The sequence below is a fragment of the Pelodiscus sinensis genome, chromosome 2 (assembly GCF_049634645.1).
Source record: "Pelodiscus sinensis isolate JC-2024 chromosome 2, ASM4963464v1, whole genome shotgun sequence".
Lineage (NCBI taxonomy): Eukaryota > Metazoa > Chordata > Testudines > Trionychidae > Pelodiscus > Pelodiscus sinensis.
The window spans coordinates 113,920,558-113,946,097 of record NC_134712.1 but is presented as its reverse complement, the minus strand read 5'-3'; the positions used below and the strand labels follow the sequence as shown (position 1 = coordinate 113,946,097).

The 25,540-nt window shown below is 45.2% G+C and overlaps 1 protein-coding gene across 6 annotated transcripts in view; it reads left to right on the top strand.

Annotated features, from left to right (window-relative positions):
• Positions 1 to 25,540, top strand: part of FARS2 (phenylalanyl-tRNA synthetase 2, mitochondrial) — a 391,854-nt gene that overhangs the window by 3,292 nt on the left and 363,022 nt on the right. For 2 of the 6 annotated variants that reach the window (XM_075921300.1, XM_075921301.1), the window contains exon 2: positions 12,127 to 12,262. The exons of the other annotated variants lie outside the window; for them this stretch is intronic. In XM_075921300.1, the coding sequence (XP_075777415.1) occupies positions 12,257 to 12,262 (6 nt within the window). In that variant the 5' untranslated portion in view covers positions 12,127 to 12,256. The remainder of the gene's footprint in view (positions 1 to 12,126; positions 12,263 to 25,540) is intronic. 6 annotated transcript variants of the gene reach the window in all.

Here is a 25,540-nt window from a genome sequence, read left to right as displayed (position 1 = left end):
ATGGGGCTCTGTTAGGGCAGTCTTTCTCAAACTGTAGATGCCACAGTCCAGGTGGTCCATGGCTCAACCTCAGGTTCCCCCCCCACCCTCCCTCTCTCTCCCTTCCGCAAGAGCCCGCACTGGTGTTCCTGCCTTACATCTTTCCATCCCTCACCATGAGGTTGGAACACCAGCACTGGCTTCCCTCTGGATGGGTGAGGAGCCCCAAACCATCTTGTCGGATCCTCCTTATGAGGAAGAAGCGGAGCCAGAAGTGGCTCTGCACACTGCCACTCTTCCTTTGCCTTCCCTGGCTGGGGCAACAGCAGCACCCTGATGCACTGCCTGGAAGCTTTCCCTGCTGCTCCCATTGGATGGAATCCAGCCAATGGAAGCAGTAGCAGGTTATGCCAGAAACCAGATGCATGGGCACAAAAGCAAGAAAATGTCCCCTGCCATCCTTTCATGCTCAGATCCCACACCATGCTCCTTCTCTTGCACCTACCATGCTCCTGCACTGCATCCTGAGCCCGTTCCTGCATCTTCCTCCTTGCCTGCTCCTGCACCCTTCCTTACTCCTGTTTTCTCCCTCTTGGCCCAACAACCTATCCCAGGGCTGCTCCTGCACCCTCCCTCCTGGCCACACACTGCACCTTCCCTTGCTCTTGCCCCCTACTTCCTGGCCAGACACCCTATTTCCAGCCTGATGCTGCACCCCACCTTCCACCCAGACCTTGCACCTTCACCCCCTTCTGTACCCCATCTTCTGCCCAGATCCTGCACTCTCACTCAGGGATATAAAATTTTAGTTAATTGGCTAATCAAATAGTTGATGCAATTTGCAATTTCGATATGGTTGTTTCTGCCTTTGAAGTGTAGCAACAGCCCCAAGTAGTCCCCCGCTGGCCATGTGCTCCCTGCAGTGTTTCAAAGCGACAGTGTTTCAAAGTGGCAGCGCCGCGTGAAGCCCAGAGTCTCGTACCAGGCTTCACCCAGCGCTGCCACTTTGAAGCACCTCCTCCTCTTTCCCCATCCCTTGCTGCCTCTTTCTGATAGAAAGGGGGAGGGGAGGAAGCGAACAGTCGACTAGCGTTGGAGCGCCAGAGTAGTGAGGTGTCTCATTTGGGGTCCACGTCAGTGAGGGTTGAGGGTTTTTGAAGGAGTTTTTTTGCCTCTCACTTGTGTAGTCCCCAGGTTTTTTCCTGTGGGTCAGGCCAGGAGAACGGTGCACCCCACCTGCAAGGAAAGGCCAGGTTCTGCTGGCCAGAAGTATCGCCTGCACTCACCTGGTGCTGGCCTCACTGAGCAGGTAGAGTAGCAGCAAGCAGAGGTGTCTAATAGAGCAGGGAAGCCATGGCAGCCATGCTGCCCACCATGATCCCTGAAGGTTTTTTCCATAAAACAGTTGTTACTGCATAAATGTTAAGTAAGTTATAACAAAATCATTTTACCAATCCCTATTTCCACTCTCAGTTTTCATTAACCTCTCTTATGCACGCTCATTGCATGACTATTTTGAATTCCTTTATATTTGAAAAAATCATGGTTCACATTTACAAAACACACACACACACAGAGGTGATCTAGAGGGTACTTGGTCCTGCCATGAGGGCAGGGACTGGACTTGATGACCTCTTAGGTCCCTTCCAGTTCCAGTGTTCTATGAGTCTATGAATTTGGTTTAGCAAGGATCTGACAGTGCATACCTGGTTGCAGGATTATTATGTGTAAATATTTGCAGGATTGACTTCTTATTAATTATTTAAAAGTTCCCTCACTTAGATCCCAATCTTGCATTGAGAACAGGAGAGCCGATATTCTTGCCAAGACCCTGAGCATGGTGAAGGGCTTCACACTTCCAGAAGAGGCAGGGCTGGTGGCAGCTAGCCCTCACCACTGCCCAGAGTGCACTGTGCTGCCACCCCAGTGCTTAGAGCCACGCAGAGTGTGTGATGGGGTGCTCTGATGGCGATTTAAAGCCCTGGGGCACTTGCCCCCATCCTGGTTTGAACTTCTTTCCATTATGTACAGGGTTTACAGTTTGTTCCGTGGGCACCCCACATTGTTCCAGCACCTTTGCCACTGATCTCAAAGATGTGTGTGTCTATGGTTTCCAGTGTAGAATAGGTGTATTTAAATGGCTTGTGATTGAGTTATCTGTGATGGCTCCAGTACTCTGAAAAAGTGGGCTCATGAATTGATGTACTTCCCGAAGTACTCTGCACACCCTGCAGGGCAGAGTAGTGGCAGGGCTCAAGGAAAGAGCAGGGCAAAGATGTTTGGTTTTGTGCAGTTAGAAAGTTGGCAATCCAAAATGTATAGTTGGCATCTTAGTTAATATCACACCATTATCTATGATTTTTTTCAATATATCATCAATATATAGTATTTGGTGTAGTGGTGTTTCTAACATTACAGTATATCTATTATATGATACGATGGTACTTAGATAGTGAGTGAGTTTGTCTTCACAAAAGGTGTTTGTGGTGCACCAGTTTCACTGATTAAACTGATATTTAACCTGCACCTGTAGTAGGGATGTTAATGGTTAACAGGTAAGCCTCATTCTTAATAGGTGAGGCTTACTGGTTCGGTTCACCTGGAGGGGCTGGAGCAGCCCCCAGCATGATGTGGGCAGGGGGCTTCTCTAGCTCTGCTAGGCCTGCCTGCCTGGAACAGCTCTCATCTGGTGTGCTGCAGGCAAGGGCACTCCAGCCTGGCCCGAGCAGCCCTTCTCCGTGGCAGGCCCAGGGAGCACAGCAGGCTGGGGTACTTCAGCTAAGCTGACTGAAATGGCTCCTGCTTCCCTCCCATTTAATTGCTTAACTAGTTAAACTTAACCTGAACTGGTTCCACAATTAAACATAATTCTAACATGGGGTGGGCAAAGAGACCTCCACGGGCCTGATGTAGTCCGCCAAACTGGTCAATCTGGCCCACAGCTGCCCTGCCACTCCACCACCCCCAGGCCAATCAGGACCTGAGGGCGGGGGAGCACGCCAAGTCTACTCCCCCCAAGAGAATGTGGTGGCTAGAGACACATGCCAGCTGTTTTAAAACACCCAGTGTTTCTTTCTAGCTGCTATGCACCCTTGGTGGGGGAAGGGAGGCAGGAAACTTTGCACACTCTTCCCGCCCCCAGGCCAATCAGGGCCTGATGGCGGGGAGCGCACAAAGTCTCCCACCTCCCGCCTCTGCCCTTCCAGGGTCATGTATTGGCAAGAGAGAAACGCTGGCAGTTTTAAAACAAATGGCGTGTGTCTCTAGCTGCTGCACACTTTGGGGGGGGGAAAGGGATGTTGCGCACTCCCCCACCCCCAGGCCCTTATTGGCCTGGTGGCGGGGAGGTATGCACGAGGTCTCTTCCTTCTGCACCAACTAGAGGGAACCACCAGCTGTTTAAAACAGCTGACAATTCTCTCTAGGTGCCAGGGTTGGGGAAACACTTCATGTGGTCCCCCATCCCCAGGCCAATATGGGTCTGTGAAGGGGGGCATGAGAAGTCTCCTGTCCCTGCCCCTTCCGCCCAAGGCCCTAGCTCTTCTGGGGTGGCCTGGGGCCACTTTAGAAATTTATGAAAATTATTGCCCACTCCTGATCTAACATTTACTTGAGTATTTTTTTAACTACGTTTCTGATCCAGGTTACAGTATGTTTATAAAATAATGCTTTGTTTGTGTGTAAATAATATAGGGAAATACCACAATATCGAATAGAATAACCTCTCTGTGTGCATATTTATGCACTGGACCAGGAGTGGGCAATAACCCCGGCGGCAGTTCACCAGGTCAGCCCCTGGTGGGCCACTGCCACTATATTTACCTGCACGGCTGCAGATACCTGTGATTGCAGTTCCCTTTGGCCACAGATCACTTTTCCTGGCCAATGGAAGCGGTGGGAAGCTATGTGAACCAGAATACCACTTCCCACAGCACCCATTAGAGAGGAACAGCAATGTGCAGCCAGTAGGAGCTGTGATTGCCAGTATCTACAGCCATGAAGGTAAATATGGTGGTGAAGGCCTGCCAGGAGCCAACCTGGGTAGCCTGGATCCGACTCACCTCTTCACTGGACATACAAGTTGTTTTCTTTTGGCTATCCTTTGGGTCTTGTGAAAAGAAAGCATGCGACTTAAAATGAATTAAATTTTTGTTTAATTATATATAACACCTTCTGAAACATTAAAATTGTTCTAAGAAACTTTAAATTGTTCTACAGAAATTCCATTAACTGAACTCTAATGGCCAGCACCATACTCTTGGGGCATCCTAGGTAGCTGCAGGTCACAGAATGAGGCACTGTAGGCTGCCTGTCTGAATTAAGGGACTATGAATAGATGAAATAAAGGGGTTTTATTGTCTGTGTGCTATATACCTCTTTTGGCCTGGGAAGCAGGGATACTAAACACAAATTAAGATAGAAATTTCCATTTTTATTTGCAGATTTTTTATAACATTCTTCCTAAAATTCTCAGCAGCAACCACACTTTTTGTTTCTTCATTCATATACAGGCAGTCCCCGGGTTACGTACAAGATAGGGACTGTAGGTTTGTTCTTAAGTTGAATCTGTATGTAAGTCGGAACTGGCGTCCAGATTCAGCCGCTGCTGAAACTGATCAGTTTCAAAAGCGGCTGAATCTGGACGCCAGTTCTGACTTACATACAGATTCAACTTAAGAACCCCAGGCTCCGTGGCTTTGCTCTGCTTTGCTCCCCGTCCCCCTGGTCTGCAGACCAGGGGGACAGGGAGCAAAGCGTCGGAACACGCGGGCAGCGGACAGCCCAGACGCGTCTGGGCTGTCCGCTGCCCGCGTGTTCCGCCGCTTTTCTTCCTCTCCCTGGTCTGCTGGAGACCAGGGAGAGGGAGGGCCCCGTTCGTAACTGCGGATCCGACATAAGTCGGATCCGCGTAACTCGGGGACTGCCTGTATTCCTGTAGCCAGTAAAATCTAGTTTGGAAAACTTGAAAAATATTAAGTAAGTAAAAGTAGATTTACAGGTTAGAGCAGTGATAACTCCATCCACATTTAGTTCCCTTCCAATGATTAGAACTAGAGCAGTGCTCCCATGACTGTCTGGTGGTGGTGGTGGGATCGGAGTCAGAGAAACCTGTAAGTGCATTTGGGTCAGCCTCCAGGGGAGGTGAGGAGAGAGTACCACCCGGCCCAGCTCTGGCCCCACACCCTAGCTGAGCTATGGCACCAGATGCAGCTACACTCTGCTTTCTACTTCTCCACTCATGCTCCTGTCCAGCGCTGCCATCCTTTCCTTTCCCCCTCAGGCCAGCTCCATCTCTAGCCACAGCTTTCTCCCCCAACCTCAGTTCTCCCTTCACCTTTGCTTTCAGCTCAAGCTCCGCTACTGAGTCAACAGTGCAGCAGTGGGGTGGGGGGAAGGGAGAGGACATATTTCATTATGGGTAATTGGGGGTTTGATAGGAATATAGGATTGCCAAGTATCAGAATGCCCAGAAACGCCAGTTAGTATAACTGACTGGGTCATTAAATGTCCATTTTGGTAGTGTAGCGGGGTTCCCTGCCTGCTCTGTCTCCATGTGGTTCTAGGAAGTGGTTGTTATGTTCCAGTAAACCTTAGGCACAGGGGCGATCAGGGGGGCTCCATGTGCTGCCTCCACCCTGAGCATCAGCTCTGCAGTTCCTATTGGCCAGTAACTGTAGAATTACTCTCTTATTAAATATGAGGAACGCTGTTAATATACAATCTAATCTAGTCATCAAACAATATTTTAAAATAATTTCAGGTACTAGCTCTGTGCTTGAGTCCAACTGATAATTTTTGTGGTTTTACAATCACATGCCTTACTTTGAAAATGTTTTTCTTTCTCCTCTGTCAGTATGAAAACTAGGTATGTTAAATTTCATTTAATCAGCTAATTGAGTAGTTGACTGCTTAATCGATAAAGGGAGGGGAGGGTCTCGCTATCCCCACTGCACCTCTGCCTTTTAAATATAGTAAGAACCCCTATGGGAAATGTAGTAAGAGCGATAAGCATTTGCTTATTGGATAGTTGACTAGTTGTTCACATTCCTAGTTGGATGTAGGGCTATTAAAAGTAGATTAATCAACTAATAGAATAGTCAATGGAATTTCTTGTACATTTCAAAGGTGGAATACCGCCGCTGTGCTCCTGGAGCTGGAGCTGGGGGGAACCAGTTTTTAAGCCAGCTCCTCCCAGCACTCCAGCCTCTCCTCCCCCGCCCTTTGTTGCCTCTTTCTGATAGAGGCAGCAAGTGGGGGGAGGAGGAGAAGGAGAGAAGCAACTAGTCAATTAGTGTGTCAACTTCTGATAAGCTTTTGCTGACTAGTTGATTAGTTGCTTACATCCCTAATTGGATGGAGTAATTCATTTTACAAATTTATTTTGCTTTTGCTTTTGCTTTTGCTTTTCTTGGAAGCCACATATTGACCAAAAACAAGTACTGCTTGTCTTGAACTTATGAGCCCTGATATTCAAATCACTCACTTAAATGGGATGAGGATTGGTTCACTTGTGTGTTTGTATAAACTGTGTTTTTTTTATGTATATGTTTATGTGCAAATATAGGGGAAAATTTAGCGGTGTACATAATCACTTAGCTTAGCATGACCAAACCTAACCAGATTTCTAGGTTTTTCGAACATTGTTGGTTGATACCTTGATGATGCATTATTGTTATATATTATTTAGACAGTGGGCTTTGCTCTTAGTGTTCAGGTTTTGAAGAAGGAAACCTGACTCGCCCTCTTCTTGCCTTATATCTTAAAATAAATGAGCAATTTGAGAGTGATGTAATAGCATAAGCATCTGGCATACTTGATAATATTCTAAATCTGTAGTAGCAGAAAAACAAATTTGAACAAAATACCTGCAGAGACTATAGAACTGTGTGAAATGGAGCAGCTGTTAAATTCTCCAGGGCATATTTGTAGCTTTGTCATATGCTGCCTAAATTATTCTTTTCAGTATATTATTTCAGCTTTATGACATGACACTCAACACTTTGAGAGAGCATGTGCGTTCCTGTTACATTGTTATTCATGTTGATTATTTTTCTTTTGGGGTTGGAATGATAATTGAGTGTCATGATATTATCATCTTTTTAATTACGGTTTTTCAACTTCTAAAAACTTGATAATCTTTTTTTCCCTCCTACTGCTTCTCTGATTCTCCTTAATCTTCATTGTTCTTGCTCCTTGATAGCAATGTTAGTCAGTGCCATTCAAAGTTAGGTTCTGCTCTTGTTTGGATTCTATACAACCCATTGAAAATTAGGAATGCAAATGAGGGAATCATTTGGCTCTCAGTCAATATTATCATAGTTAACTATAATTTAAAAAATGTTTTTGTGTTGCCCACATTGGATAGGATTATTTTCCTATAACGAATGGGTGTTCTGAATAACTGTTTCTAATCTTAGTAATGTCTTTATATTCCTGTGGTTTCCTACAGAAACAGAACTGAAGAGAGGGCTAACTTTAAGAAGCACTTAAGTGACTTAGAACCCGTTAGAGTTTCAATGTCAGTTTTGATGCTAAATTACATAGGCATTTCTGGATATCCCACGCTAAACTTTTTGCATTGGAAGAAATAACGAACAAGCTCTTCCATCTCTCTAGTCGCACTGGAGAAGCCCTATTTCTATATGAATCTTATTGCAGGTTTCTGATCACATCAATACACTTCTCCCTGCTTGCTATATTTGTTGTTTTCTTTCGTTACATCATTAATAACAAGAGATAGTATTAATTGAATTACAAGTTTTTTAAATACAAAACAGTTTGAAAAAGAGAAAGAAAACAAAATCCTTGTAGGGCTATACTATCAGCAAAGCTCTGAGATAACCTGGATCATTTTAGGGGAAGATCTGTTAAATGTCTAGATAGCTTAGTAAACTATTAAATTCAAAAGTTACTATAATATGTGTTATTTTGGTATGTAATATTGAACTTTGAGAGATGTCCAAAGCAGGTAAATTAAACCCACAAAAAATTAGATGCTAGCTCTAAAGAATAAATCACCCACCAAGACATTTAAATAATCAACTGTTAAGAGTCTCTCTTTTTATTTCATAATTGTTGTGTAATGTGATGGGTCAGACTGATGGTCCTTCTTGTTCAATGTACTGGCTCCAACAGTGGTCAGCTACAGAGGAAGCTGCAAGAAACCCAACAGTAGTCAGATGTAGGATAATCTCCTCCCATGAAACCTGCTATTTCAAAATGTCCTACCTAAAACTTAATCTTCAAAGATTGGATTACACTCTGAAACAAGGAGCTTTATATCCCTTTCAAAATTCTGGCATCTGTCTGTTAGAAGCTGTGAGCCAGGGATTTGAACTCCTAGCTTCCATGGCCTTGCCCCATGCTTCTACCATCTTTGTCTCTTTCAAATTACTATGTGCAGAAGATTGGGCCCTTAAAACCTTACAACAAAGTAGGTTTTCCCTTGTCACAGGCATTTCTGTGGGAGATTATCTGGGTCTTGATGTCTGTCCAGTGCTTTGTAATAATTGACTGAAAAGTGCTATATAGGTTTGTTCTTAAATTTAATCTGTATGTAAGTCGGAACTGGCGTCCAGATTCAGCCGCTGCTGAAACTGATCAGTTTCAACAGCGGCTGAATCTGGATGCCAGTTCCGACTTACATACAGATTCAACTTAAGAACCCCAGGCATCCCCAAGTCAGCTGCTGCTGAAACTGATCAGCGGCTGATTCCAGGAAGCCCGGGGCAGGGGCTTCCTGTAGTCAGCCCCTGGTCAGTTTCAGCAGCGGCTGACTTGGGGACGCCTGGGGCAGAGCAGCTGGGGTGCTGCTGGGTTGGTCCGCAGTTACGAACGGGGATTTTCTCGCCCTGGACGATGGGAGCGGCGGGACACCTGGTCCCGTTGCCTGCATCCTCCGGGGCGAGAAAAGCTGCTCTGCATCTCCCTGGTCTGCTGGGGGGCGGGGAGAAGCCAGCAGACCAGGGAGACGCGGAGCAAAGCAGCGGAGGACCTGGTCCCGCCCGGGTCCTCCGTGGCTTTGCTCAGCATCTCCCTGGTCTGCTGGGGGGGGACGCAGCTAGTGCGCCCCCCCCCAGCAGACTAGGGAGACGTGGAGCAAAGCCCCGGGCCTGTGGTAGAGCAGGTGGGGCGCTGCCGGTTGGTCCCTCAGCACCGCTCCTTGGCGCTACTGGACCAACCCGGCAGCACCCCAGCAGTCTCTGTTTGCGGCAGAGAGGGCTGGTTGCCACAAACAGAGACTGCTGGACTCGGTGCGTGCTGGGACCAAGCAGTCCCAGCCCATGCTGGGGTCCAGGATGCTGCATCTCTGCATTTTAAATGTAGTAATGTTATGCTTAAAAGAAGCACATGGGATCTTTTTCCGGGGCATAAAGCAACATGCTGCATTTATTGATAATATAATAAAATAGCATATGCACACACACACACACACACACACACACACACACACATGTGCTGCTGATGGAATAGTTACCAGTCTGTTGCTCGACCCAGCCTATTGGCCAGATAGGTCGAGTACGAGGGGGGAGCCGGGTTCTTGTCAGTCTGGACTGATGCTCCATGGTCTTAGCAGGACAGAACCTAACGAACCATACAGGACATCCCATCCTTTATAGGATTTTCCTTCCATGCAAATTTATGTATTTTGTCTTGTCAGGCCTTAATCAGTCACTCAGCATCACAATCAGTTTTTCTGTGACATATGTTTATCTGGAGGTTGTTCTCGCAGTAATCTGATATCAGTATGCTGACAAACCCCCCCTTCTTCCCCCCCCCCCCCCCCCCCCGGGTGTTGTCTTCTGGCAAAACTTATCAGTTCCCTATCAAGGGATGCTTGTCACTAACTTCAGGGTTTGTCAGTCTGCCCCAATAGTGTGCTTTAGCTTAGTTGATAATTATTTGGTGCTTCTGAGTCTCCAGCCCCTCCTCTGACTATTTGAGCATGCAGTGGCCTTCATACTTACCTCTCCTAAAACATTCTCTCTCTCTCATTTACACAAACAATACATTTACACAGTTGCAGCCTGTGACAAAAGGGTACGTCTAGTCACTTTAACAAAGTTAAAGTCTTTCGAGATTAAACTTCTTTCTATCTATTACAAGGCCTTGCCAAATATTAACATTCCTATGTATTACAATATTGCATCCCTTCGCTTTAACATCAGAACATGCTGTCATCAAACAGAGCTGAAGCTAAGTTGATAAAGCTTCCTGGCCTGTCTGAGGCCTACATCTTGTGTTTAAGTTTAATCCAAACCTTTTGCTATAACATACGTTCATTATAACTAACTACCTTATTACTTATACAATTACAAGCCTTAAGGGCCCGCCAGCTCTTACTGTATTTAAAATGCAGAGCAGCAGTGTGGGTGGCTCCGAGAGCTGGCATGAGCTGGGACTGCTTGGACCTGGCTCGAGCCAGCTCCTGGAGCTACCCTTGCTCTGGCTGTACAGAGTAGCCCTTATTGTCTAATGGTGTAGTCAATACAAATCAGAGAACCGCAATTTAACATCCTTACCCCGGGCCCGACTGAAGCACTGGGAAGCCCGAGGGGCAAGCTCTCGTGTTTGGAAAGAAGCAGAGCCAGGACTAGGGTAGTGTTGCCAGGTATCAGGTTTCTACCAGACAGTCTGGTATTTGCACCATCTGTCCGGTAGAAAAATTCAGAAAATACTGGACATGTGCAATGTCCAGTATTTTCTGAATTCCTGGATGGGCGCCGGATGGAAGCCTGGCAGGGGTCGGGGAGCGACTGGGAGGCGGGGCCACTATTGGCGCTAGGAGCCTGTGGTCACGTGCAAAAGCCGGGGGGGAAGGCAGGGGCTGGGACTCCCAGCCACTCCCCTGCCTGGCGTCTGCGTGGGACCAGAGGCTCCCAGTGCCAATTGTGGTCCCGCCTGTCAGCTGGGAGCCTCCGGATGCATGCAGAAGCCGGGCGGGGGAAGTGGCTCCCAGCCACTCCCCCCGCCCGGCTTCTACTAGCAACTCGAGGGAGTGCCAGCCGAGGGCGCGCCCCTTGGACTCTGGCTACAGTCAGCGACTGCCCCCCCCCCCCCCCCGCCGTCAGCTCTGCTTCCTGCCCCACTTCCTCTGCCCCCCCCTCCAGTCCAGCCCCGCGGCCCCTGACCCTCCCCGGCTCTGCTTCCCAGCCCCTCTTCCTCGCAGTCCCCCCCCTTCCTCCCAGTTAGCCCCATGGCCCCCGGTCTCCCCCCGCCAGCTCTGCTTCCCGCCCTGCCCCCCTCCTGGCCAGCCCCGCCCTCCCCCCTGCCCATGATCAAGTGTGTCTGGTTTTTTGGCAGGGTCTACCTGGTAACCCTAACTAGGGGTGGGCGGGCCATGGCTCATCCAGGCCCACCTGTGGCTACACACCTGTTTCAGAGTGACTGAATTTGAATTTTTTCTGTGGCTCAGTCTCACCACTTCATTCATGGCTCACTCAGAATATTTTACCAGGGGATAATCACAGGTAGGATCATGAATCTTTAAAAAATGCTTCAATGATTGCAGTTTGAAAAAAAAGTCTCTTGATATTAAAATGTTCTTCTCCTGTGCTTCACTTTTGCTATGGACATTACTCTGTGATTATGTTTCTCTCCAGGCTTTTGTCATATTTGTTGGCATCCCATGTCTGATGTGTTTTAGGATCCATATTTTCAAGTTCTAGTCTGTTCAGTAAGTCTCTAGGCACTATGATTGCCTGCAATGAGAAACTCAAAAAGTATGATACTTTTCTGTCATCTGATCCATAACCAGTCTCTGGGTATCTCAGCTATTTGAAGTATGGCAGGGAAGTACCAAAATCTTCATTTAAAAAAAATCAGCAGTATACTGTATTCCATACACTTTGCTAATTATAATGACAATAGGCTTTCAGCAATAAGTTATTTGCAGTCTTCCTGGAATTGGTATTCTTTCTCTATTCTATTCAACATGACCTTTCATGGTTGCAGTGCCTGTGACCAAGGAACCTAGAGCATCTACAGTCAGGACATTAGGGGAAAATGTGCAATTTAGTAGAAATTCCTGAGAGTCTAGGAAGTCTCTCAAAAACATGAGGATAAACAGGTGTGGTAATATTCTCTGTATCACTATCACCTCTACAAAGGACTGATTTTTTTTTTCTTTTCCTTTCCTCTCTCTAGGCTTTTATTCACAAAGGCCACTATATTAGTGTCCCTAGCCTTCTGAGGGAAAGGCAAGTCTGGAAGAGTAGGTTGACCAAAGCTTACAGGCAAAGAAAAGGCATTAGAACGGAGAAGAGAACACCTCTTGATGCAAGTAAGTGCTTCACACAGATGTTAAGCTTTCTACTACTCTTCTTCTTTAGCTATCAGCCATATACACTTGCCTTCAGGAACACTCTTTTTCAGCTTCTTGTTTTATAATAGAAAACTAAGTCTGTCTTCATATTGGGAGGATTATAAGCTATCAAAGACCATGCCAGACCTTTGGCCTTCATGTAGAATTAATGGTTCCTTCATCCCTAATACTCTGTCAAGGGAAATAATGGGATTCAGGATATTAGAGGTACCAAGAAACTGTTAAAGGACAAATTCTGCCACTTTTATACTCACTTTGATTTGAATCTTTTTCATCAAATTCCTATTAAAATCAAAGAAATTACTTGAGGAGTAAGTGACTCCCCAACATAAGAAAAGATAGCAGAATTTGGTTCTAAGTGATTGACTGACAAACCATAACTGATACAGCAGTAAGAATGTAATGTAGGATTTTCTAGGGAACATTGGAGAGAATTAAGGCTTACTGCTTCAGAAACATTGAGGTGTAGGACTTTTTTTGTTTTTGTTTTTATTTTCAATTATGCTTTCAAGATCTATCCTCATGTCAGTGTTTGGCGTTATACTTGTTCTGTTTGTCTTTTCTTCTTAGAATTTTTCTTACCTATAACTTACAATGTTTATGCAAGTGATTTGCACACTTATTTCCTTTTATCTCTTTTGGAGATGTTGCCTTGGGATGGCTCTCTGTTTTCTAGAATAAACAAAATCAGATGCAAATAATCAAGAGTTTGTTTTGTACATTTTTAACCCATGTTTACAATAAAAAAAATTATTTAATTTTACTTATTTTTATTTGTTGGGTTATAGCTTTTTCTTTTAATTTCATTGTAAAGCATATTTGTCTAGACTTGGATTTTAATTTATTAACGACTGTCAGTGGGAGCCATTAAATTAAAAAAAAAACAAAAGAAGACAGAGGCCCTTCCTTGTAGATTTCATGATCTACTTTCGACAGATAGAGCATGCAGATCTCATTCTTTGGGTATGTCTATACTACAGAGTTTTGTCAGAAAAATGGCCGATTGCTGGGGTCCAGGTATCCAGTATAAGGCTTCACGAGCCACGGCATGAGGGGGATACACCATGTCGCCCACGATGAACAATGGCATCGGCATGTCCCCAACTGCTAATTCACGGTGGGGGAAGAATGTACCCGCCTCCAGCTTCCCATATAAGCTAGAGTTCCAAAAGATGCAGACATCATGTGCCCTGCTCAACCATCCAACAAAAATGTCTGTGATGTGTCCATGGTGGTCATCCAGGACCTGCAGCACCATCAAGAAGTAGCCCTTCCTATTAATATACTGGGCCACTTGATGCTCAGGTGTGCGGATCGGTATGTTGATCCCATATAGGGCTCCAGCGCATTTGGGGAACCCCAGGGCAGCAGATCCGGCCACAATGGGGTCCAATTCTCCCAGGCGGATGACCCTCTGTGGCTGGATGGAGTTGATGTCCCTCACTACCTGCAGAAGGAGACAAACAAACACATAAAAGAAAGAATGAGAGATGGAGTGCCTGAGCCCTTGGAAGGTGCCCATCCCGTTCCCATCTCCTCCCCCCCCAAACACCCCAGGAGACACCTCTTATGAGGCTACTCTCTCAGCAACAGGGCTGTGTGAGGGCAGGACAGCACAACCCCCTGGGGACGGGACTTCCCCCCACTCCACCCCCCACAACCCCCAACTCCTCTTTCCCGAGGGTCCCTCTTTTCCTGGAACTCTCCCTCCTCCCCCTGTGAAGGGACTGCAGCCCGAGAATGCCTCACCTCCATGAGGAGGGCCCTGATGGTGGGCTTCCCCACACTGAATTGGTTGCCCACCGACCCGTAACTGTTGGTGAGCTTCCAGAGGGCTATTGAGACCCACTTCTCCAGGAGGATGACGGGCTGCAGGTGGGTGTCGCGTCTCCAGAGGGCAGGGGCAAGCTAGGCACACAGCTCCAAAAAGGTGGCCTTCTGCATGCAGAAGTTTTGGAGCCACTGCTGGTCATGTCAGCCAGTCCCACGTGTCAGAACTGGTGTCTAGCCTCCAAAAACGCCTCTCCACTGTGGGCTGTGGTTGCCAGAATGTAGCTTCCGAACCCAGGGAGAGGGTCCCAAGAAGGAGCTCGGGGTTGAGCTCGGTCAGGAGCAGGAAGGCAGCTGGCATAAAGTGCTGCAGTAGCTGCAGCATGCCGTGTGGGGCCATTGCATGCCCTGGGGCAGCTCTGGCTCCATGCCACAAAGGAAAAAGCTGTGGCATCCAAAAAAGCGGGGCAACCACAACAGGCACTGCGAGAGCTTTGCTGTGCCTCAGAGATGTACGCAATAGAAGCAGAGAAACAGGGAGGTCCGGGGGGTCCCTTTAAGCGTGTGTCTCTGCAAGACTATGGTACCAGCACTTGGAAGCAACTGGTGACCTAAAGCCCTGGCTGAAGTGGTTCCAGGTGGCCTTTTATGTGAGGAGCGTCGAATCAGTGTAGACGCGCTCTTTCAAAAAAGCAAATCATTTTTTCGATGCGCTCTCTTTTGTAAGAAATTTTTTTAGAAGATCTCTTTTGAAAGAAGCTTGCAGTCTAGACGTAGCCTTTTTTCTGAGATTTTTCTGAGAAATAGGGGAACCAGAACTGCTCATAATATTCGAGGTGTGGGTGTACCATGGATTTATATACTGGCCTTGAGACATTTTCTGTCTTATTAATCCCATTCCTAACATGAAGCTTTTGCTGGCTCCTGTACACATAGTAGATGCAGAACTATGCAGAACTATTCACAATGATGCCACAATCTCTTTTTTTAAGTAGGAACAGCTAAATCAGATCCATCATTCCAGTTGCTCTGCCCCGGGCTTCCTGGAATCAGCCGCTGATCAGTTTCAACAGCAGCTGAATCTGGACGCCTGGGACAGAGCAGCTGGGGTGCTGCCGGATTGGTCCAGTAGCGCCGAGGAGCGGCGCTGCGGGACCAACCAGCAGCGCCCCAGCTGCTCTACCACAGGCGTCCGCGAGAAAAGCCTGGTCTGCTGGGGGAGGAGGGGCGCACTAGCTGCGCCCCCCCCCCCCCAGCAGACCAGGGAGATGCGGGAGGCAGGACCGAGACACGCCGCGGTCCTGCCGCCCGCGTCCTCCGCGACTTTGCTCCGCGTCTCCCTGGTCTGCTGGGGGGCTCCCCCAGCAGACCAGGGAGACGCGGAGCAGCTTTTGTTGCCCCGGAGGACACGGGCGGCGGGACCGCGGCATCTGGGGGTCCCGCCGCCCGCATCCTCTGGGGCGAGAAAAGCCCTGTTCGTAAGTACGGATCCGACATAAGTCGGATCCGCATAACCTGGGGACTGCCTGTATTCAAGCTACAATTAATGGAAAAAAATCCATTGGTTGAACTAAGACTTGTACTAAAGACAGAGAAACATATTTATTCTGATTTTTTTTCTAGACTCCTTGTGTAAAATTTTTTATAGATTTTAAATGAATACTGTTTAAAGCTTTACAAGGTCTGACTTCTCCTTATTAAAGTGATTTACGTTTTTCCTTATTATCTCATCTGTTCATTTGACCCTGCTTGCCTTATTGTTCTCACTTCTCATTGCATAACCCCTGGTGATTGAGCCTGCAGGCTGTGTGAAAGTTGATTCTTAAATATGTCACAGACTGCGGTTCCCCAAATGGTTATAAAGAAAAATCAAGAGGCAAATCTTACCTTTTTTTTTTTTTAAGCTCAGATTGTCCTCATACATAAGGAATTGCAATGTTTATTGATTATACTTGTGTCATATGGATCCCAAAGTATAATGACAGTAAGTGAACTTCATTAATAATAAAGCAGGGATTCTTTGATGTTATTTTCTTGCTTTTCTTGGCCTACTGTATCTTTTGTCAGCCAGCAAGAAATGTTTATCTTGGCTGGAAATGTATTCTTTTCATTTATGTTTTGTCAAGGATGGAATGAGAAAATTTCCCCAAGTACAGTAGTTTTTTTGGAAAGAAAAGTATGATGAGTTCTACTTATATTTTTCACTAAGTACATTTATTTTCTAAGTACATCAGGGCCACAGAAGAGTTCTCTGAGATGATCAGTGTTAGCAAGCCTTGTAGAGTTGATGTGGGACTAACATTGAGGACAAATAAGGCAAGCAGTTGTTAGGGATGTTAGTGTGTGGTCATTTACACAATTAACTGATAACCATAATGACTACATGCACCCTTCCATTTCTGCCTCTGTATCAGAGGCAGCAGTGTGGGGGCGGGCAGGTGGGAGCTAGTGTTCAGGGAGAAGCAGCTTAAATGCCAACTCCCTATGAGCACTGGCTCTTGCAGAGCCACCTCCTCTTCTCCCCCCATGCTGCTGCCTCTCATAGGGGCAGGCGGGAGCCAGTGTGCCCAGGGAGACAGCTTTTAAGGCAGCTCTGTATGCCGTGTATGCCAGCTTCTGTAGAGCTGCCTTTCTCTCTTCCCCCCTCGCTCCCTGCTGTCTCCCACGGAGGCAGCAGCATGGGGAGGGAGCCGGTACATGCGGGAAGCGGCTTTCAAGCCACCTGCCCTTTGCACTGCTGCCTCTTTATCAGAGGCAGTGGGGGAGGGGGAAGGGGAGAAGCGGAGCTAGTGCTCATGGGAAGCCAACTTAAAAGCCATCTCCCTGCAAGCACTGGCTCCTACCTGCCCTCCCCCCCATTTATAAGCCTGTAACCGCTAAAAAAATCCACTCGTTACACATTTACACTATACACAATAGTTAACATCCCTAGAAGTTGTTTGGAATCCCTCTATTTTGGGAGCCTTGGAACTAAAGATGTCTGATCTTTTTCAACAGCAGGTAAAAAGATAGAGGATACTATTATTATTATTTGTATTGCAATTACTTCATACGTTTCTATAGCTTTTGACAACAAGACCAGAAGTACAACTTATCATTGGCTTTGAGAAAACTAAAGAGATATTAACCTTCTTTAACATGTTAGGTTTGATAGTGTTTAAATATGTTTAAAAACTATATTGTCATGACCGTGCTATAACAGTTGGAGCATGCACAATATAATATGTGATAACAGTTTAAGCTTGCATTAGGGATGTCAATGTGTAGTCAATTACATGTTTAACCAATAAGCTTACATGGGAGCCAATGCACTCAGGGAGTCAGCTTAAAAGCTGACTCCCCACAAGCACTGGCTGCTGTCTGCCTGCACTATCTCATGCATCCTGCATGTAAACATGTAACCACTAAAATTTCCAGCAATTACAAGTTTACACAAGTACCTGATAGTTAACATTCCTAGCTTGCATGCATGCATAAAACCATATTTCATGTAATTAGAATAAGACTTGGTCCTATTGACACAGGTAAGACCAATCCATATTCTTCCTTGGCCTTTGTTTAATAGTGTAGATGGCACTTTACTTTGAATAATTTTATAAAATGCCTGACAGACCTTTCTCAACAGTGTAATTTCTAGTACCATGTTCTGACTTCTACCTGGAAGTAACGCAGGTGCTGGTAACAGCTCTGGAAAGGCTCAGCTACAGGGTCTCGAAAGCATCCAGGAGCACAACCCTCAAAAGAGACCAAAACCCCAAATAAATCCATCCTTACTCTGTAAAGAAGTTTTACACAAAGAAAGCTCGTAAAGTATGCTCTCTTTATCAATGAAAGAGAGATAAGCGCAGGTACTGGTCCCCCTGCTCCCAGTAACAGTTATTTACGCTGGATTTGATCATAAACAAAAGTGTTTTTATTAAGAATTAAAAGTAGGATTTAAATGATTGCAAGTGAAAACAGATGAAAGCAAGTTACTAATCTGAAATAAACAAAACATGCCAGCTGAGCCTATTACACTAAGAGAAATTGTTATAAATCATATTTCTCATCCTAGTTCTTATTTCAGGTAAAATCCTTCAAGTCAGAGCTGATCTTTTCTCTGGCCTGGGTCTAACAGCTTTTTGTGTATATCCATAAGGTGGGGAGACAGCTTCAGAGGCCAGCTGATGATGATCACTGATTGTTTCCCATTTGTTAAATAACCTTCTTCCCTAAAGAATCCTTTTTTTAAGGCTCCCCATCCCAATGGAAAAATACCAAATTAAAGATGGATTCCAGCACCAGGTGGTATGACCACGTGTCTTTGTGGAACCATCCACAATTTAGACTTATAGAAAAACAAACCATTTACATTTACAGAGTGTTGCCTTGAGCACCAGGGCCTTAAGTTTCTTAAGCACCACTAAAGACTTTCTCTAGAAATTCTAGATTAATAAGCAGGTTTACACTTCGTGTTTCTATCTTCACATACAAGAATGACATATGCACACAAAAACAATATATACATTGAGGGAATTACAGGCTTTTGACTGATAGGTTACTTGACCTGCTTTGAGTAAAGCATATATGAGTTATGCATATTCATATTCAAAGACATGTTTCCATAAAAATATAGGGTCATAGCATCATACAAACACAATAAATATTTCAACACTCCAAACAGAACATTTATAATACTACTATTCTATCCTTGGTAACAATTTTTTTCCTGTCATAATTTAAAACTGGGGACTGTTTTATGGGAAATTCTTGCATTTTGCTTATAGAAAATTGTTTACACAATTTTGAAGTATTTTTAAAAAGTGCATATTAAGGCTCAGATTCTGCAATTTATAACATACAGGGAGATTCTTTAAGTGGCTCAAAGCATTATTAATGTCAGTGGGGTTCTGTGGAGGCGTAACTACCCATCTACCTGTTGTAAATTGCAAGATCTAATAAAATGTGATCTGAGTAAGAAATATGTCAAATAAGTTTGTTTACTAAAAGGACTGAAATAAAAGGAAACAAACTGGAAATATTCAGCAGTAGTCTTTCATTTTGTTTTTATTTTGCCTTGTGAAGTTTTATATTGCTTTGAGATTGACTTTATTGAAATACTTAAAAAACTACAAATAGTCTAGCAGCACCTTAAAGACTAACAAAACATGTAGATGGTAACTTGAGCTTTTGTGGGTACTACCTACTTATCTACATGTTTTGTTAGTCTTTAAGGTGCTGGTAGACTATTAGTTGTTTTTTACGTTTTTCCAGTTATGGACTAGCTCGGCTACTTCTCTGAAGCTTTATTGAAATAGATATCGTGATTGTTTGAGCATGGACAAAGCCATTTTACTGCTTGCGACTTTTTATATTCTTCTAATTTCTAATCCTGATGGAAGGGAGCATAATGAACTCTTAGTTGGAAAAAACTGCCTTGGTTAACTCTTACAATATGCCACAGACTACTGCACTTAGGATTAATACCTTTATCCTTGTAAAGGTATTTTCTCTTCCTGGTTAGCAGTTTGGATTGGAATAGGAATTACAATAAAGATTCTTCAAGCAGCTCCTGTTTGCTTCAGCATACTGTGTATATACGCTATTTGTATAAGTCATCATGTTTCATTTTTCTCCTTGTGGAATGAAGAGTTCTTTATGCCTGTACTTCCCATTAGAAGGAATGGAAGACAAATGCCTGAATTACTAGCATGTTGATGGGAGAAGACATACCTAGAATTGCATTAGTTTTCAATTTACTGAGTCAGCATAAAAAAGGCACACTATCAAAAGTGGGGAATTATGCTAAACGCTACAGCCTTCGTGTATAGTGTTAAGAAAGTCAAAGTAAATTTAATTTTAAAATTATGACTATATATTTGTTTAGTACAAGTTATGTGCACTACTATAAATATTTCAGCTACATGAACTTTTGTTAAACAGAGGATTAACCAACAACATGTTTAAAACTAGGTGAGTCACACAGCAACAGTCATAGATGGGTGACCTTATGGAAATCATTCATAGAATCATAGAACTGGAAGGGACCTTGAGAGGTCATTGAGTTCAGTCTCCTGCCCTCCCCGGCAGGACTAAGCACTGTATAGATCATCCCTGATAGATGTCTGTCTAACTTGCTCTTAAATATCTCTAGTGATGGAGATTCCACAATCTCCCTAGGCAATTTACTCCAGTGTTTAACCACTCTGACAGTTAGGTAGTTTTTCCTAATGTATAACCTAAACTTCCTTTGCTGCAATTTAAGCTCGTTGCTTCTTGTCCTATCATCAGAGACCAAGGAGAACAATTTTTCTCTCTCCTCCTTCTAACACTCTTTTAGATACTTGAAAACTGCTATCAAGACCTCTCTGTCTTCTCTTTTCTAAACTAAACAAGCCCAATTAGTTTAATCTTCCCTCATAGCTCATGTTTTCTAGACCTTTAATCATTTTTGTTGCTCTTCTCTGGACCTTCTCCAATTTCTCCACATCTTTCTTGAAATGTGATGCCCAGAACTGGACACACTACTCCAATCGAGGCCTAATCAGTTCAGAGTAAAGCAGAAGAATGACTTCTTGTATCTTGCTCATAACACTTCTTTTAATGCATCTCAGAATCATGTTTGCTTTTTTTGCAACAGTGTCACACCGTTGAATCATGTTTAACTTGTGGTCCACTATGACCCCTAGATCCTTTTGGCAGTACTCCATTCATAATTCCTAAGGAACTGTGTGTGGCTCATCTACACCTTACTCAACATTGTTTCATAGCTTTATATTAAGGATGTTAAGGACTAGTTGACTATCTGATAAGCAAATTCTTATCAGATAGACGAGTCGACTAGTCGATTTCTCCCCTCTCCCCCTGCTGCCTCTATCAGATAGAGGCAGAAAGGGGGAGAGAAGGGGGTACTTCAAAATGGCAGCACTGCACGGAGTCCGTATCCCTTTTGAAATGCCGCCTCGGGAGTCCCCAGCTGATCCCAGGTTCTGGAGAAATGCCATGTGGAGCCCAGGATCAGCTGGGGAATCCACAGCTGGCCCCGACTTTGCATGACAGTGCCACATGGAGCCCGGAGTCCGTCCCCACTGGGGCCAGCTGGCCCTGGGCTGCACATGAAGGTCCAATTTTGAAATGCACAAGTACCCCAGCAAGGGTTCTTGCACATTTCAAAGGAGGAATGTGGAAATGCCTATAGACTAGTCAAGTAGTCAATGGAAATTCTATCAACTAATAAATAAATCGTTATTTAACATCCTTACTTCATATACATTGGGCTGGGGCGGGGGGATAAGCTGAGTTTAAAAACAGCATTTAAACCTGCTTTCAGTAAAATTAATTTCTAATACACTTTTAAAAGAAGACCTTAATGTTGGGATGAAACACCTCTGCCTGCAGGAACACTCACAGGAGAGGGTGTGATGAAGTTGTTTTTTCCCCTTGTGTTGTATGTGAATCTTACTGTTCTTAAAGTGTTTGTTCATGTGTATTCCAATCAGGTGATTGCACGCACACGCGCACAGTTCCTGGAAGATTTCCCCCTGGCAGCTACCCATAGGGTTGGCCTGGGTGCCCTCTGAAGTAGTACCACCATGGCATCCAATATAGAGCCATGCTCCTCGGTTCTTTCCTATTGTCAGTGGTGGTAGCTGGAACGTGCCTCGCTCTTGCTCCAGCAAGTTGCTCAGCAATTCTTCAGTGTGTGCATGCCCATGTATGTGTATAATACATATAATAATGAAACATATTTATATTCCTAAGATATTACAACATAGCTAGAAATGTCCCAAGTGTGGCTCTCCTAAGGCTGTGCCTACTTTAAATGTAGGTTAGTGTATATCTACATCTATTTTTTTTGTATTGCTTGCTGCTTAAATAGTGAGACTGGTAAGTCACATTTGGCAATGTTCACTGACACAAGGAACTATTATATGCTAAAGGAGGGGGCAGCTAAATAATATGACTTTATTTTGGCCACTTCTTAATAATTAAGGAATTTTCCATATTGAACTTAGATCTGATCTCTCAAAAAACAACCCAGAACCAAGAGACATGTCTCAAGATGTTGAAATGGTTCCCTGTTTTATTAACATTATTTGAGAGCAAAGCAACAACATACATACTATGAACAGTAATGCTAATAGTTACATATAATTTATACTGTGATGTTCTTGCCTAAGGATAAAAAGGAGATCCTCTAATACAAAATTTGTCAGACAGCTGGTTACATTTATTCTAAATAGTGTTGTAATCTTTTATCTGTTTCTTATTTTGATTATCTAGAGCAACATAACACAACATTTGGAAGATAAGTGGTTGGGTTTGAATTAAGGAGACAGCTAGTTTTTAAAAAAGGTACCTTAACAACTGCAGTATAGCATGGAACATATGCTACTTCTGAGGCAGACATCTTTCAAAATAAAAAGACAACCCACTATGATATGTGAATGTCTATCTTTTCCAGTAATTTTAGAGGACATGTGATAACTTAAAATTTTTTTAGGGTCTGAGTACATCTAGGGGCTGTAAGTGGCCTTCTGGGAATCAATAAAAGTAAACCAAAGAGCAAGGTCAGTGTTAGACTCCCTGAGGACTGAAAGGAGAATCCCGATTGAAGACAAAACCCAAGGAACTTAGCTTCATAGAGCCCCGTATGGCATGGGGCCTGGGCAATTGCTCTGCTTCCAACCCCCAAATGCTGCTCCAACTTTTAATTTACTGAAAAAATGTTGTTAAGGCACAGGTGAGCCAGGGAATTTTATAGAGGGGGGAATTAAAAAGTTGAGAACTCTGTTATAGGGTCTCAGAGGGATAGCCGTGTTAGTCTGTGACTTTAAAAACAATGAGTAGTACCGTGGTACCTTAGGCCATGTCTGCATTAGAAATCTATTTTGAAATTACAGGCAGTCCCCGACTTACGCGGATCCGACTTACGTCATTTCCACACTTACGAACGGGGCTTTCTCGCCCAGGAGCTCGCAGGCAGCGGTCCCGCCACCTCGACCTCCGGGGCGAGAAAAGCTGCTCCCGGTGCCCCTGGTCTGCTGGGGACCGTCTCCAGCAGACCAGGGGCACCGGGAGCAAAGCCACAGCCGCCAGAGCAAAGCCTCAGAGGCGCGGCACCCCGCTGCTGCTGCGGCTTTGCTCCCCGTGTCCCTGGTCTGCTGGGGGGGGGGGGGGCGCAGCTAGTGTGTCCCCCCCAGCAGACCAGGCTTTTGTTGTGGACCCTGGGGCAGAGCAGCTGGGGCGCTGCCGGTTGGTCCCGCAGCGCCGCTCTGGGCACTACTGGACCAACCCAGCAGCACCCCAGCTGCTCTGCCCCAGGCGTCCTGATTCAGCCACTGCTGGTCAGTTTCAGCAACAGCTGAATCAGGGCTAGACTCAAGGGGAGGGAGGGGCAGGAAAGCAGAGCTGGGCTCAACAGTTCTGCAGGGTTTGGGGGGAGGTGCAGGGAAATGGGATTCAGCTGTGCTGTGGGGGAGGCATGTAGGGAACCAGTGCAGGGCTCAACTGAGCTGAGGTGGATGGGGAAGGCACAGGGAACAGGGCAGCTCAGCTGGGCTGCGAGGGGCTGCAGGGAACTGGTTGCTGCACTCCCTTGGATTGTGGGGGATGGTTTTGGAGGAGGTGCAGGGAACCAGTGGGGATGGGCAGCTCAGTTGGGTTGCAGGGGAACGAGGTGCAAAGAAGCCTAGTGGGGAGGGGGGGGGGACCAGGAGCCCTGAAATGACCTCTCCTGGTCCAAAAAATCCCTCATCTGGGACCAGTCAGGTCCAGAGGGTGCCAGAGCAGGGAGGTCCAACTCCTACCCAAGTCCCCTCCTTGCACCCTCCCTTCTAGCCAGACACCCTACTCCCAATCTGCTCCTGCTTCCTCTCGCTGGCCAGACACCCCTACATCCAGCCTGCTTCTGCACCCTACCTACCACCCATACCTTGCCCCCTTCTGCCCCCCACCTCCTTCCCGGATCCTGTACCCCATCCCTATCCCACCCATTGGTAGCTCTCTCTCTCAGACTGAATCCCTTATTTTTGTCCCCACTTTAGAACCTAAGGGGTCCATAAAATTATCAGAAAAGCAAATCTAGCTTATGGAAAGCCTTGAACCTCAGACCTCCCTGTCCCTTCCCCTCGCCCCTTGGGGCTGGAATGCCAGAGGAGTGAGGCGTCTTGGTGGGGGCCACCTAAGTGTGGGTTGGGGTTTTGGGAGGAGTGTTTTTGTTTCTCACTTGTGTGGTTCCCATCTGATTTTTCTGTGGATCAGTGGCCCCTGATCTAAAAAAGGTTGCCTACCCCTGCCATAAGTAAAGAAAACATTGAAACCTTTTGTATTGGACATAATTAATATTTTACTTTATTTAAAAATAAATTTTATAAACTAATACGAGAAAGTTAACATTTAATCTGTTTAATAATTGAAATTAAACCATTCTCCCCAGCTGCAGCATTAGCAAAATGGCTTGGGCATAATTGTGTAATTAAAGGTGGCTTTCCATTAGCAACTGGCCGTCTGTGGAAAGGTTAACATTGAGTCATGTGGTCCACGGGCCAAAAAGCTTGAGAACCATTGGAATAGAGGCACCCCAGCCTCTCCCCCCAAGAGACTGCTGCAGGCTCCCTGCTGCTCCACAAGAGCCCACGGAGAGATCAGGTCTGTTACCACCGTGGTAAATCACCATGTTGCTCCAGTGTAGATGATGGACAGACTCTTTCTGAGTCTTCCTCATCCAAGCAGTCGATTTAAACAGCATGATAAGATACCACATGAAAACATGTGGTATGTCCACTGAGAGGCAGGATGTTTTGTGTCTCTCCAGAGAGAGTTGTCATGACTTGTGTCTCTGGGTGAACAAGACCGTTTGTGAGCTCTGTGAAGAGATAAGATGTTTTGACTTCCAGCTTAAAGGGATTTGTTCTTCTGTCTTTGGGGTGCACGTTGATTTGACCTGAATGGAGTTAGCTGTAACAGTGCATTTCTGTGTTATTGTGACACATAAAGTAAAACCTGTGCTGAAGACCCCACATTCAGTGAGAGAAAGTGCTGCTGTCAGAAAAAGTAAATTCAAAGTCTCTCCAATTTTCTTCAAAGATCACCTCTACCAGGCAGTGGGACTTTTATTGATTGGTCCCTTATATGTTTGAAGGGTGACTAAATGTTATCTGGATCTTTTTGGGTCATATCAACAGATTGTTTTGGGCTCAATCCTAGATTAAAATTTAAATTGTATTAGGCGCTTTGTAAGCAGGTTGGGAAGTGGTCTCATTTGGCAATTATTATTCAGAATTATATACATAATATACACGTTGCCATCTTGGTATTGACACTTACATTTCTCAGTATCTTTACTTATAAAATAGCCCTGCCCCCTTGACCTCCATCGGCAGTATACCTTGTAAGGAGTGATGGGGATATGATTAAGTTGTTTAAACAAATATGTTGCAATTGTAGACAAAATTTTGTGTGTCTGAAAATTGTAGGTACTGGGGG